At 71.4% G+C, this 14,308-nt stretch overlaps 2 protein-coding genes across 2 annotated transcripts in view; both read right to left on the bottom strand.

Annotated features, from left to right (window-relative positions):
- The window catches only part of amn1 (antagonist of mitotic exit network 1 homolog (S. cerevisiae)), a 60,057-nt gene extending 46,250 nt beyond the window's left edge, over nt 1-13,807 (bottom strand). The window contains exon 1 of the mRNA XM_068051034.1: nt 13,726-13,807. Within this exon, the coding sequence (XP_067907135.1) occupies nt 13,726-13,760 (35 nt within the window). The 5' untranslated portion in view covers nt 13,761-13,807. The remainder of the gene's footprint in view (nt 1-13,725) is intronic.
- Nucleotides 829-1,335, bottom strand: LOC137379887 (homeobox protein ESX1-like; the record flags this gene model as incomplete). Its single annotated transcript, XM_068051290.1, has 1 exon — nt 829-1,335. A coding segment is annotated over one exon (507 nt), but the record flags the coding sequence as incomplete, so codon positions are not given.
- Nucleotides 13,808-14,308: the final 501 nt, after the last annotated feature.

Here is a 14,308-nt window from a genome sequence, read left to right on the forward strand (position 1 = left end):
TGAGGAAGAGGGGGACGAGGTGGGGAGGAAGAGGGGGACGAGGGTGGGGAGGAAGAGGGGGACGAGGTGGGGAGGAAGAGGGGGACGAGGTGGGGAGGAAGAGGGGGACGAGGTGGGGAGGAAGAGGGGGACGAGGTGGGGGAGGAAGAGGGGGACGAGACGGGGAGGAAGAGGGGGACGAGACGGGGAGGAAGAGGGGGGACGAGACGGGGAGGAAGAGGGGGACGAGACGGGGAGGAAGAGGGGGACGAGACGGGGAGGAAGAGGGGGACGAGACGGGGAGGAAGAGGGGGACGAGACGGGGAGGAAGAGGGGGACGAGACGGGGAGGAAGAGGGGGACGAGACGGGGAGGAAGAGGGGGGACGAGACGGGGAGGAAGAGGGGGACGAGACGGGGAGGAAGAGGGGGACGAGACGGGGAGGAAGAGGGGGACGAGACGGGGAGGAAGAGGGGGGACGAGACGGGGAGGAAGAGGGGGACGAGACGGGGAGGAAGAGGGGGACGAGACGGGGAGGAAGAGGGGGACGAGACGGGGAGGAAGAGGGGGACGAGACGGGGAGGAAGAGGGGGACGAGACGGGGAGGAAGAGGGGGACGAGACGGGGAGGAAGAGGGGGACGGGGAGGAAGAGGGGGACGGGGAGGAAGAGGGGGACGGGGAGGAAGAGGGGGACGGGGAGGAAGAGGGGGACGGGGAGGAAGAGGGGGACGGGGAGGAAGAGGGGGACGGGGAGGAAGAGGGGGACGGGGAGGAAGAGGGGGACGAGGTGGGGATGGGGAAAGAGGGGGGACGAGGTGGGGATGGGGAGAGAGGGGGACGAGGTGGGGATGGGGAGAGAGGGGGACGAGGTGGGGATGGGGAGAGAGGGGGACGAGGTGGGGATGGGGAGAGAGGGGGACGAGGTGGGGATGGGGAGAGAGGGGGACGAGGTGGGGATGGGGAGAGAGGGGGACGAGGTGGGGATGGGGAGAGAGGGGGACGAGGTGGGGATGGGGAGAGAGGGGGGACGAGGTGGGGATGGGGAGAGAGGGGGACGAGGTGGGGATGGGGAGAGAGGGGGGACGAGGTGGGGAGGGGGGACGAGGTGGGGATGGGGAGAGAGGGGGGACGAGGTGGGGATGGGGAGAGAGGGGGACGAGGTGGGGATGGGGAGAGAGGGGGACGAGGTGGGGATGGGGAGAGAGGGGGACGAGGTGGGGATGGGGAGAGAGGGGGACGAGGTGGGGATGGGGAGAGAGGGGGACGAGGTGGGGATGGGGAGAGAGGGGGACGAGGTGGGGATGGGGAGAGAGGGGGACGAGGTGGGGATGGGGAGAGAGGGGGACGAGGTGGGGATGGGGAGAGAGGGGGACGAGGTGGGGATGGGGAGAGAGGGGGAAGAGAGGGGGAAGAGAGGGGGAGAGAGGGGGGGAAGAGAGGGGGAAGAGAGGGGGAAGAGAGGGGGAAGAGAGGGGGAAGAGAGGGGGAAGAGAGGGGGAAGAGAGGGGGAAGAGAGGGGGAAGAGAGGGGGAAGAGAGGGGGAAGAGAGGGGGAAGAGAGGGGGAAGAGAGGGGGAAGAGAGGGGGACGAGGGTGGGGGATGGGGAAGAGAGGGGGACGATGTGGGGATGGGGAGAGAGGGGGACGAGGAGGGGATGGGGAGAGAGGGGGACGAGGAGGGGATGGGGAGAGAGGGGGACGAGGTGGGGAGGGGGACGAGGTGGGGAGGGGGACGAGGGGGGGAGGGGGACGAGGGGGGGAGGGGGACGAGGGGGGGGAGGGGGACGAGGGGGGCAGGGGGACGAGGGGGGGAGGGGGACGAGGGGGGGAGGGGGGACGAGGGGGGGAGGGGGACGAGGGGGGGAGGGGGACGAGGTGGGGAGGGGGACGAGGTGGGGAGGGGGACGAGGTGGGGAGGGGGACGAGGTGGGGAGGGGGGTGGGGAGGGGGGTGGGGAGGGGGGTGGGGAGGGGGGGTGGGGGAGGGGGACGAGGTGGGGAGGGGGACGAGGTGGGGACGAGGTGGGGAGGGGGAGAGAGGGGGACGAGGTGGGGAGGGGGACGAGGTGGGGAGGGGGACGAGGTGGGGAGGGGGAGAGAGGGGGACGAGGTGGGGAGGGGGACGAGGTGGGGAGGGGGACGAGGTGGGGAGGGGGACGAGGTGGGGAGGGGGGGACGAGGTGGGGAGGGGGAGAGAGGGGGGACGGGGGGAGAGAGAGGGGGACGAGGTGGGGAGGGGGAGAGAGGGGGACGGGGGGAGAGAGAGGGGGACGAGGGTGGGGAGGGGGAGAGAGGGGGACGAGGTGGGGAGGGGGAGAGAGGGGGACGAGGTGGGGAGGGGGAGAGAGGGGGACGAGGTGGGGAGGGGGAGAGAGGGGGACGAGGTGGGGAGGGGGGAGAGAGGGGGACGAGGTGGGGAGGGGGAGAGAGGGGGACGAGGTGGGGAGGGGGAGAGAGGGGGACGAGGGTGGGGAGGGGGAGAGAGGGGGGACGAGGTGGGGAGGGGGAGAGAGGGGGACGAGGTGGGGAGGGGGAGAGAGGGGGACGAGGTGGGGAGGGGGAGAGAGGGGGACGAGGTGGGGAGGGGGAGAGAGGGGGACGAGGTGGGGAGGGGGAGAGAGGGGGGACGAGGTGGGGAGGGGGAGAGAGGGGGGACGAGGTGGGGAGGGGGAGAGAGGGGGACGAGGTGGGGAGGGGGAGAGAGGGGGACGAGGTGGGGAGGGGGAGAGAGGGGGACGAGGTGGGGAGGGGGAGAGAGGGGGACGAGGTGGGGAGGGGGAGAGAGGGGGACGAGGTGGGGAGGGGGGAGAGAGGGGGACGAGGTGGGGAGGGGGAGAGAGGGGGACGAGGTGGGGAGGGGGGAGAGAGGGGGACGAGGTGGGGAGGGGGAGAGAGGGGGACGAGGTGGGGAGGGGGAGAGAGGGGGACGAGGTGGGGGAGGGGGAGAGAGGGGGACGAGGTGGGGAGGGGGAGAGAGGGGGACGAGGTGGGGAGGGGGAGAGAGGGGGACGAGGTGGGGAGGGGGAGAGAGGGGGACGAGGTGGGGAGGGGGAGAGAGGGGGACGAGGTGGGGAGGGGGAGAGAGGGGGACGAGGTGGGGAGGGGGAGAGAGGGGGGACGAGGTGGGGAGGGGGAGAGAGGGGGGACGAGGTGGGGAGGGGGAGAGAGGGGGACGAGGTGGGGAGGGGGAGAGAGGGGGACGAGGTGGGGAGGGGGAGAGAGGGGGACGAGGTGGGGGAGGGGGAGAGAGGGGGACGAGGTGGGGAGGGGGAGAGAGGGGGACGAGGTGGGGAGGGGGAGAGAGGGGGGACGAGGTGGGGAGGGGGAGAGAGGGGGACGAGGTGGGGAGGGGGAGAGAGGGGGACGAGGTGGGGAGGGGGAGAGAGGGGGGACGAGGTGGGGAGGGGGAGAGAGGGGGACGAGGTGGGGAGGGGGAGAGAGGGGGACGAGGTGGGGAGGGGGAGAGAGGGGGACGAGGTGGGGAGGGGGAGAGAGGGGGACGAGGTGGGGAGGGGGAGAGAGGGGGACGAGGTGGGGAGGGGGGAGAGAGGGGGACGAGGTGGGGAGGGGGAGAGAGGGGGACGAGGTGGGGGAGGGGGAGAGAGGGGGACGAGGTGGGGAGGGGGAGAGAGGGGGACGAGGTGGGGAGGGGGAGAGAGGGGGACGAGGTGGGGAGGGGGAGAGAGGGGGACGAGGTGGGGAGGGGGAGAGAGGGGGGACGAGGTGGGGAGGGGGAGAGAGGGGGACGAGGTGGGGAGGGGGAGAGAGGGGGACGAGGTGGGGAGGGGGAGAGAGGGGGGACGAGGTGGGGAGGGGGAGAGAGGGGGACGAGGTGGGGAGGGGGAGAGAGGGGGACGAGGTGGGGAGGGGGAGAGAGGGGGACGAGGTGGGGAGGGGGGAGAGAGGGGGACGAGGTGGGGAGGGGGAGAGAGGGGGGACGAGGTGGGGAGGGGGGAGAGAGGGGGACGAGGTGGGGAGGGGGGAGAGAGGGGGGACGAGGTGGGGAGGGGGAGAGAGGGGGACGAGGTGGGGAGGGGGAGAGAGGGGGACGAGGTGGGGAGGGGGAGAGAGGGGGACGAGGTGGGGAGGGGGGAGAGAGGGGGACGAGGTGGGGAGGGGGAGAGAGGGGGACGAGGTGGGGAGGGGGAGAGAGGGGGACGAGGTGGGGAGGGGGGAGAGAGGGGGACGAGGTGGGGGAGGGGGAGAGAGGGGGACGAGGTGGGGAGGGGGAGAGAGGGGGGACGAGGTGGGGAGGGGGAGAGAGGGGGACGAGGTGGGGGAGGGGGAGAGAGGGGGACGAGGTGGGGAGGGGGAGAGAGGGGGACGAGGTGGGGAGGGGGAGAGAGGGGGACGAGGTGGGGAGGGGGAGAGAGGGGGACGAGGTGGGGAGGGGGAGAGAGGGGGACGAGGTGGGGAGGGGGAGAGAGGGGGACGAGGTGGGGAGGAAGAGGGGGACGAGGTGGGGAGGAAGAGGGGGACGAGGTGGGGAGGAAGAGGGGGACGAGGTGGGGAGGAAGAGGGGGACGAGGTGGGGAGGAAGAGGGGGACGAGGTGGGGAGGAAGAGGGGACGAGGTGGGGAGGAAGAGGGGGACGAGGTGGGGAGGAAGAGGGGGACGAGGTGGGGAGGAAGAGGGGGACGAGGTGGGGAGGAAGAGGGGGACGAGGTGGGGAGGAAGAGGGGGACGAGGTGGGGAGGAAGAGGGGGACGAGGTGGGGAGGAAGAGGGGGACGAGGTGGGGAGGAAGAGGGGGACGAGGTGGGGAGGAAGAGGGGGACGAGGTGGGGAGGAAGAGGGGGGACGAGGTGGGGAGGAAGAGGGGGACGAGGTGGGGAGGAAGAGGGGGACGAGGTGGGGAGGAAGAGGGGGACGAGGTGGGGAGGAAGAGGGGGACGAGGTGGGGAGGAAGAGGGGGACGAGGTGGGGAGGAAGAGGGGGACGAGGTGGGGAGGAAGAGGGGGACGAGGTGGGGAGGAAGAGGGGGACGAGGTGGGGGAGGAAGAGGGGGACGAGGTGGGGAGGAAGAGGGGGACGAGGTGGGGAGGAAGAGGGGGACGAGGTGGGGAGGAAGAGGGGGACGAGGTGGGGAGGAAGAGGGGGACGAGGTGGGGAGGAAGAGGGGGACGAGGTGGGGAGGAAGAGGGGGACGAGGTGGGGAGGAAGAGGGGGACGAGGTGGGGAGGAAGAGGGGGACGAGGTGGGGAGGAAGAGGGGGACGAGGTGGGGAGGAAGAGGGGGACGAGGTGGGGAGGAAGAGGGGGACGAGGTGGGGAGGAAGAGGGGGACGGGGAGGAAGAGGGGGACGAGGAGGGGATGGGGAGAGAGGGGGACGGGGAGAGAGGGGGACGAGGAGGGGATGGGACGAGGAGGGGGATGGGACGAGGAGGGGGGATGGGGAGAGAGGGGGACGAGGAGGGGATGGGGGAGAGAGGGGGACGAGGAGGGGATGGGGAGAGAGGGGACGAGGAGGGAGGGGGACGAGGAGGGAGGGGGACGAGGAGGGAGGGGGACGAGGAGGGAGGGGGACGAGGAGGGAGGGGGACGAGGAGGGGATGGGAGGGAGGGGACGAGGAGGGAGGGGGACGAGGGAGGGAGGAGGGAGGGGACGAGGAGGGAGGGGGACGAGGAGGGGATGGGGAGAGAGGGGGACGAGGAGGGGATGGGGAGAGAGGGGGACGAGGAGGGGATGGGGAGAGAGGGGGACGAGGAGGGGATGGGGAGAGAGGGGGACGAGGAGGGGATGGGGAGAGAGGGGGGACGAGGAGGGGATGGGGAGAGAGGGGGACGAGGAGGGGAGGGGGACGGGGAGAGGAGGGGGACGAGGAGGGGAGGGGGACGAGGAGGGGAGGGGGACGGGGAGGGGAGGGGGACGGGGAGAGAGGGGGACGGGGAGAGAGGGGGGACGGGGAGAGAGGGGGACGGGGAGAGAGGGGGACGAGGAGAGGAGGGGGACGAGGAGGGGAGGGGGACGAGGAGGGGAGGGGGACGGGGATAGAGGGGGACGAGGAGGGGGACGGGGAGAGAGGGGGACGAGGAGGGGGACGAGGAGGGGGACGAGGAGGGGGACGAGGAGGGGGGACGAGGAGGGGGACGAGGAGGGGGACGAGGAGGGGGACGAGGAGGGGGACGAGGAGGGGGGACGAGGAGGGGGACGAGGAGGGGGACGAGGGGGAGGGGAGGGGAGGGGAGGGGGACGAGGAGGGGAGGGGGACGAGGAGGGGAGGGGGACGAGGAGGGGAGGGGGAGGGGAGGGGGGAGGAGGAGGGGGAGGGGGAGGAGGAGGGGAGGGGGAGGAGGAGGGGAGGGGGGAGGAGGAGGGGAGGGGGAGGAGGAGGGGATGGGGAGAGAGGGGGACGAGGAGGGGATGGGGAGAGAGGGGGACGGGGGAGAGAGAGGGGGACGGGGGGGGAGAGAGGGGGGACGGGGAGGAAGAGGGGGACGGGGAGGAAGAGGGGGACGGGGAGGAAGAGGGGGACGGGGAGGAAGAGGGGGACGGGGAGGAAGAGGGGGACGGGGAGGAAGAGGGGGACGGGGAGGAAGAGGGGGACGGGGAGGAAGAGGGGGACGGGGAGGAAGAGGGGGACGGGGAGGAAGAGGGGGACGGGGAGGAAGAGGGGGACGGGGGAGGAAGAGGGGGACGGGGAGAGGATGGGGAGAGAGGAGGATGGGGAGAGAGGGGGACGGGGAGAGGATGGGGAGAGAGGGGGACGGGGGAGAGAGGGGGACGGGGAGAGAGGGGGACGGGGAGAGAGGGGGACGGGGAGAGAGGGGGACGGGGAGAGAGGGGGACGGGGAGAGAGGGGGACGGGGAGAGAGGGGGACGGGGAGAGAGGGGGGACGGGGAGAGAGGGGGACGGGGAGAGAGGGGGACGGGGAGGGGATGGGGAGAGAGGGGGACGAGGAGGGGATGGGGAGAGAGGGGGGACGAGGAGGAGAGGGGGACGAGGTGGGGATGAGGAGGAGAGGGGGACGAGGTGGGGATGGGGAGGAGAGGGGGACGAGGTGGGGATGGGGAGGAGGAGGAGGAGGGGAGGAGGAGGAGGAGGGGATGGGGGAGGAGGAGGAGGAGGAGGGGATGGGGAGGAGGAGGAGGAGGAGGGGATGGGGAGGAGGAGGAGGGGATGGGGAGGAGGAGGAGGGGATGGGGGGGAGGAGGAGGGGATGGGGGGGAGGAGGAGGGGATGGGGGGGAGGAGGAGGAGGGGATGGGGGGGAGGAGGAGGAGGGGATGGGGAGGAGGAGGAGGAGGGGATGGGGAGGAGGAGGAGGAGGGGATGGGGAGGAGGAGGAGGGGGATGGGGGAGGAGGAGGGGATGGGGAGAGAGGGGGGGAGAGAGGGGGAGGAGGAGGGGGATGGGGAGAGAGGGGGACGAGGAGGGGATGGGGAGAGAGGGGGACGAGGAGGGGATGGGGAGAGAGGGGGACGAGGAGGGGATGGGGAGAGAGGGGGACGAGGAGGGGATGGGGAGAGAGGGGGACGAGGAGGGGATGGGGAGAGAGGGGGACGAGGAGGGGATGGGGAGAGAGGGGGACGAGGAGGGGATGGGGAGAGAGGGGGACGAGGAGGGGGATGGGGAGAGAGGGGGACGGGGAGAGAGGGGGACGGGGAGAGAGGGGGACGGGGAGAGAGGGGGGACGAGGAGGGGAGGGGGACGGGGATAGAGGGGGGACGAGGAGGGGGACGGGGAGAGAGGGGGACGAGGAGGGGGACGAGGAGGGGGACGAGGAGGGGGGACGAGGAGGGGGACGAGGAGGGGGACGAGGGGAGGGGAGGGGAGGGGGACGAGGAGGGGAGGGGGACGAGGAGGGGAGGGGAGGGGGAGGGGGAGGAGGGGAGGGGGAGGAGGAGGGGAGGGGGAGGAGGAGGGGAGGGGGAGGAGGAGGGGAGGGGAGGGAGGGGGAGAGGAGGGGATGGGAGAGAGGGGGACGAGGAGGGGATGGGGAGAGAGGGGGACGAGGAGGGGATGGGGAGAGAGGGGGACGAGGAGGGGATGGGGAGAGAGGGGGACGGGGGGAGAGAGAGGGGGACGGGGGGGAGAGAGGGGGACGGGGGGGAGAGAGGGGGACGGGGGGGAGAGAGGGGGACGGGGAGGAAGAGGGGGACGGGGGAGGAAGAGGGGGGACGGGGAGGAAGAGGGGGACGGGGAGGAAGAGGGGGACGGGGAGGAAGAGGGGGACGGGGAGGAAGAGGGGGACGGGGAGGAAGAGGGGGACGGGGAGGAAGAGGGGGACGGGGAGGAAGAGGGGGACGGGGAGGAAGAGGGGGACGGGGAGAGGATGGGGAGAGAGGAGGATGGGGAGAGAGGGGGACGGGGAGAGGATGGGGAGAGAGGGGGACGGGGAGAGAGGGGGACGGGGAGAGAGGGGGACGGGGAGAGAGGGGGACGGGGAGAGAGGGGGACGGGGAGAGGGGGACGGGGAGAGAGGGGGACGGGGAGAGAGGGGGGACGGGGAGAGAGGGGGACGGGGAGAGAGGGGGACGGGGAGAGAGGGGGACGGGGGAGAGAGGGGGACGGGGAGGGGATGGGGAGAGAGGGGGACGGGGAGGGGATGGGGAGAGAGGGGGACGAGGAGGAGAGGGGGACGAGGTGGGGATGAGGAGGAGAGGGGGACGAGGTGGGGATGGGGAGGAGAGGGGGACGAGGAGGGGGATGGGGAGGAGGAGGAGGAGGGGAGGAGGAGGAGGAGGGGATGGGGAGGAGGAGGAGGAGGAGGGATGGGGAGGAGGAGGAGGGGATGGGGAGGAGGGAGGAGGGGATGGGGAGGAGGAGGAGGGGGATGGGGAGGAGGAGGAGGGGATGGGGAGGAGGAGGAGGGGATGGGGAGGAGGAGGAGGGGATGGGGAGGAGGAGGAGGAGGGATGGGGGGGAGGAGGAGGAGGGGATGGGGAGGAGGAGGAGGAGGGGATGGGGAGGAGGAGGAGGAGGGGATGGGGAGGAGGAGGAGGAGGGGATGGGGAGGAGGAGGAGGAGGAGGGGATGGGGAGGAGGAGGAGGGGATGGGGAGGAGGAGGGGATGGGGAGGAGGAGGGGATGGGGAGAGGGGGAGAGAGGGGGAGGAGGAGGGGATGGGGAGAGGAGAGAGGGGGAGGAGGAGGGGAGGGAGTGGGGAGGAGGAGGGAGGGGGAGGAGGAGGGATGGGGAGAGAGGGGGACGAGGAGGGGATGGGGAGAGAGGGGGACGAGGAGGGGATGGGGGAGAGAGGGGGACGGGAGGGGAGGGGAGAGAGGGGGACGAGGAGGGGATGGGGAGAGGGGGACGAGGAGGGGATGGGGGAGAGAGGGGGACGAGGAGGGGATGGGGAGAGAGGGGGGGACGAGGAGGGGATGGGGAGAGAGGGGGACGAGGAGGGGATGGGGAGAGAGGGGGACGAGGAGGGGATGGGGAGAGAGGGGGACGAGGAGGGGGATGGGGAGAGAGGGGGACGAGGAGGGGATGGGGAGAGAGGGGGACGAGGAGGGGATGGGGAGAGAGGGGGACGAGGAGGGGATGGGGAGAGAGGGGGACGAGGAGGGGATGGGGAGAGAGGGGGACGAGGAGGGGATGGGGGAGAGAGGGGGACGAGGAGGGGATGGGGGAGAGAGGGGGACGAGGAGGGATGGGAGAGAGGGGGACGAGGAGGGAGAGGGGGACGAGGAGGGAGAGGGGGACGAGGAGGGGAGGGATGGGGAGGAGGAGGAGGAGGGGATGGGGAGGAGGAGGAGGAGGGGATGGGGAGGAGGAGGAGGAGGGGATGGGGAGGAGGAGGGGATGGGGATGGGGAGGAGGAGGGGATGGGGAGGAGGAGGGGATGGGGAGGAGGAGGAGGAGGGGATGGGGAGGAGGAGGAGGGGAGGGGATGGGGAGGAGGGAGGAGGGGATGGGGGAGGAGGAGGAGGAGGGGATGGGGAGGAGGAGGAGGAGGGGATGGGGAGGAGGAGGAGGAGGAGGAGGAGGGGATGGGGAGGAGGAGGGGATGGGAGGAGGAGGAGGAGGGGATGGGGAGGAGGAGGAGGAGGGGGATGGGGAGGAGGAGGAGGAGGGGATGGGGGAGGAGGGAGGAGGGGGATGGGGAGGAGGAGGAGGAGGGGGATGGGGAGGAGGAGGAGGAGGAGGGGATGGGGAGGAGGAGGAGGAGGGGATGGGGAGGAGGAGGAGGAGGGGATGGGGAGGAGGAGGAGGAGGGGATGGGGAGGAGGAGGAGGAGGGGATGGGGAGGAGGAGGAGGGGATGGGGAGGAGGAGAGGGGATGGGGAGGAGGAGGAGGGGATGGGGAGGAGGAGGAGGGGGGATGGGGAGGGGGAGGGGAGGAGGGGGATGGGGAGGAGGAGGGGACGGGGAGAGAGGGGGACGACGAGGGGACGGGGAGAGAGGGGGACGAGGAGGGGACGGGGAGAGAGGGGGACGAGGAGGGGACGGGGAGAGAGGGGGACGGGGAGAGAGGGGGACGAGGAGAGAGGGGGGACGAGGAGGGGACGGGGAGAGAGGGGGACGAGGAGGGGACGGGGAGAGAGGGGGACGAGGATGGGGACGGGGAGAGAGGGGGACGAGGAGGGGACGGAGAGAGGGGGACGAGGAGGGGACGGGGAGAGAGGGGACGAGGAGGGGACGGGGAGAGAGGGGGACGAGGAGGGGGACGGGAGAGAGGGGGACGAGGAGGGGGACGGGGAGAGAGGGGGGACGGAGAGAGGGGGACGGAGGAGGGGACGGGGAGAGAGGGGGACGGGGAGAGAGGGGGACGGGGAGAGAGGGGGACGAGGAGGGGACGGGGAGAGAGGGGGACGAGGAGGGGACGGGGAGAGAGGGGGACGAGGAGGGGACGGGGAGAGAGGGGGACGAGGAGGGGACGGGGAGAGAGGGGGACGAGGAGGGGACGGGGAGAGAGAGGGACGAGGAGGGGACGGGGAGAGAGGGGGACGAGGAGGGGACGAGGAGGGGATGGGGAGAGAGGGGGGACGAGGAGGGGATGGGGAGAGAGGGGGGACGAGGAGGGGATGGGGAGAGAGGGGGACGAGGAGGGGGATGGGGAGAGAGGGGGACGAGGAGGGGATGGGGAGAGAGGGGGACGAGGAGGGGATGGGGAGAGAGGGGGACGAGGAGGGGATGGGGAGAGAGGGGGACGAGGAGGGGATGGGGGAGAGAGGGGGACGAGGAGGGGATGGGGAGAGAGGGGGACGAGGAGGGGATGGGCAGAGAGGGGGACGAGGAGGGGATGGGGAGAGAGGGGGACGAGGAGGGGATGGGGAGAGAGGGGGACGAGGAGGGGATGGGGAGAGAGGGGGACGAGGAGGGGATGGGGAGAGAGGGGGACGAGGAGGGGATGGGGACGAGGAGGGGATGGGGACGAGGAGGGGATGGGGACGAGGAGGGGATGGGGACGAGGAGGGGATGGGGACGAGGAGGGGATGGGGACGAGGAGGGGATGGGGACGAGGAGGGGATGGGGAGAGAGGGGGACGAGGAGGGGATGGGGAGAGAGGGGGACGAGGAGGGGATGGGGAGAGAGGGGGACGAGGAGGGGATGGGGAGAGAGGGGGACGAGGAGGGGAGGGGGACGAGGAGGGGAGGGGGACGAGGAGGGGATGGGGAGAGAGGGGGACGGGGAGGGGATGGGGAGAGAGGGGGACGAGGAGGGGATGGGGAGAGAGGGGGACGGGGAGGGGATGGGGAGAGAGGGGGACGGGGAGGGGATGGGGAGAGAGGGGGATGGGGAGAGAGGGGGACGAGGAGGGGATGGGGAGAGAGGGGGACGAGGAGGGGATGGGGAGAGAGGGGGACGAGGAGGGGATGGGGAGTGAGGGACGAGGAGGGGATGGGGAGTGGGGGACGAGGAGGGGATGGGGAGTGGGGGACGAGGAGGGGATGGGGAGTGGGGGACGAGGAGGGGATGGGGAGTGGGGGACGAGGAGGGGATGGGGAGTGGGGGACGAGGAGGGGATGGGGAGTGGGGGACGAGGAGGGGATGGGGAGTGGGGGACGAGGAGGGGATGGGGAGTGGGGGACGAGGAGGGGATGGGGAGTGGGGGACGAGGAGGGGATGGGGAGTGGGGGACGAGGAGGGGATGGGGAGTGGGGGACGAGGAGGGGATGGGGAGTGGGGGACGAGGAGGGGATGGGGAGAGGGGGACGAGGGGGAGAGGGGGACGAGGGGGAGAGGGGGACGAGGAGGGGATGGGGAGAGGGGGACGAGGAGGGGATGGGGAGAGGGGGACGAGGAGGGGATGGGGAGAGGGGGACGAGGAGGGGATGGGGAGAGGGGGACGAGGTGGAGAGGGGGACGAGGAGGGGATGGGGACGAGGAGGGGATGGGGACGAGGAGGGGATGGGGACGAGGAGGGGATGGGGACGAGGAGGGGATGGGGACGAGGAGGGGATGGGGACGAGGAGGGGATGGGGAGAGGAGGGGATGGGGAGAGAGGGGGACGAGGAGGGGATGGGGAGAGAGGGGGACGAGGAGGGGATGGGGAGAGAGGGGGACGAGGAGGGGATGGGGAGAGAGGGGGACGAGGAGGGGATGGGGAGAGGGGGACGAGGTGGAGGAGGAGGGGATGGGGAGTGAGGGACGAGGAGGGGATGGGGAGAGGGGGACGAGGAGGGGATGGGGAGAGGGGGACGAGGAGGGGATGGGGAGAGGGGGACGAGGAGGGGATGGGGAGAGAGGGGGACGAGGAGGGGATGGGGAGAGGGGGACGAGGAGGGGATGGGGAGAGGGGGACGAGGAGGGGATGGGGAGAGGGGGACGAGGAGGGGATGGGGAGAGGGGGACGAGGAGGGGATGGGGAGAGGGGGACGAGGAGGGGATGGGGAGAGAGGGGGACGAGGAGGGGATGGGGAGAGAGGGGGACGAGGAGGGGATGGGGAGTGAGGGACGAGGAGGGGATGGGGAGTGAGGGACGAGGAGGGGATGGGGAGTGAGGGACGAGGAGGGGATGGGGAGTGAGGGACGAGGAGGGGATGGGGAGTGAGGGACGAGGAGGGGATGGGGAGTGAGGGACGAGGAGGGGATGGGGAGTGAGGGACGAGGAGGGGATGGGGAGTGGGGGACGAGGAGGGGATGGGGACGAGGAGGGGATGGGGACGAGGAGGGGATGGGGAGAGGAGGGGATGGGGAGAGGAGGGGATGGGGAGAGAGGGGGACGAGGAGGGGATGGGGAGAGAGGGGGACGAGGAGGGGATGGGGAGAGAGGGGGACGAGGAGGGGATGGGGAGTGATGGACGAGGAGGGGATGGGGAGTGAGGGACGAGGAGGGGATGGGGAGTGGGGGACGAGGAGGGGATGGGGAGAGAGGGGGACGAGGAGGGGATGGGGAGAGAGGGGGACGAGGAGGGGATGGGGAGAGAGGGGGACGAGGAGGGGATGGGGAGTGAGGGGGACGAGGAGGGGATGGGGAGTGAGGGACGAGGAGGGGATGGGGAGTGAGGGACGAGGAGGGGATGGGGAGTGAGGGACGAGGAGGGGATGGGGAGTGAGGGACGAGGAGGGGATGGGGAGTGGGGGACGAGGAGGGGATGGGGACGAGGAGGGGATGGGGAGAGGGGGACGAGGAGGGGATGGGGAGTGGGGGACGAGGAGGGGATGGGGAGAGAGGGGGACGAGGAGGGGATGGGGAGAGAGGGGGACGAGGAGGGGATGGGGAGAGAGGAACGAGGTGGGGAGGGGGAGTGGGGGGTGAAGATGGATGGATTGGAGACAGTCGGTGAGGGAGTTAGAGAGTCTGTAGTTGTTCTGGGACAGGGTGAGGGAGTGAATGCCGCAGGCTCTCAGCCACTTACAAATCCAGCAGCGAGGAGCTGAAAGCTTCATCCATCGCCGCCAGCAGTCAGTGACAACAACAACCGGAGCCCGGGGCAACACGGGAAATGGTGTTCGGGCATCATGGGAAATGGAGTCCTGGGGCCCGGGGCAGCATTGGAAATGGCGTCCGGGTATCATGGGAAATGGAGTCCGGGGATCATGGGAAATGGAGTCCGGGTATCATGGGAAATGGAGTCCGGGGATCATGGGAAATGGAGTCCGGGGATCATGGGAAATGGAGTCCTGGGGCCCGGGGCAGCATTGGAAATGGCGTCCGGGTATCATGGGAAATGGAGTCTGGGGATCATGGGAAATGGCGTCCGGGGATCATGGGAAATGGAGTCCGGGGATCATGGGAAATGGAGTCTGGGGATCATGGGAAATGGCGTCCGGGGATCATGGGAAATGGAGTCTGGGGATCATGGGAAATGGCGTCAGGAGATCATGGGAAATGTAGTGCCGGGGCTCAGGCAGTGTGGGAAATGGAGTCAATTATTCTCTGTGAACTTGTCCTAACAACACCTCTTTTGTTATCTCTTGCCCCACCCCCGCTTTGCTTGC

The sequence above is a fragment of the Heterodontus francisci genome, chromosome 18 (assembly GCF_036365525.1).
Source record: "Heterodontus francisci isolate sHetFra1 chromosome 18, sHetFra1.hap1, whole genome shotgun sequence".
Classification (NCBI taxonomy): domain Eukaryota; kingdom Metazoa; phylum Chordata; class Chondrichthyes; order Heterodontiformes; family Heterodontidae; genus Heterodontus; species Heterodontus francisci.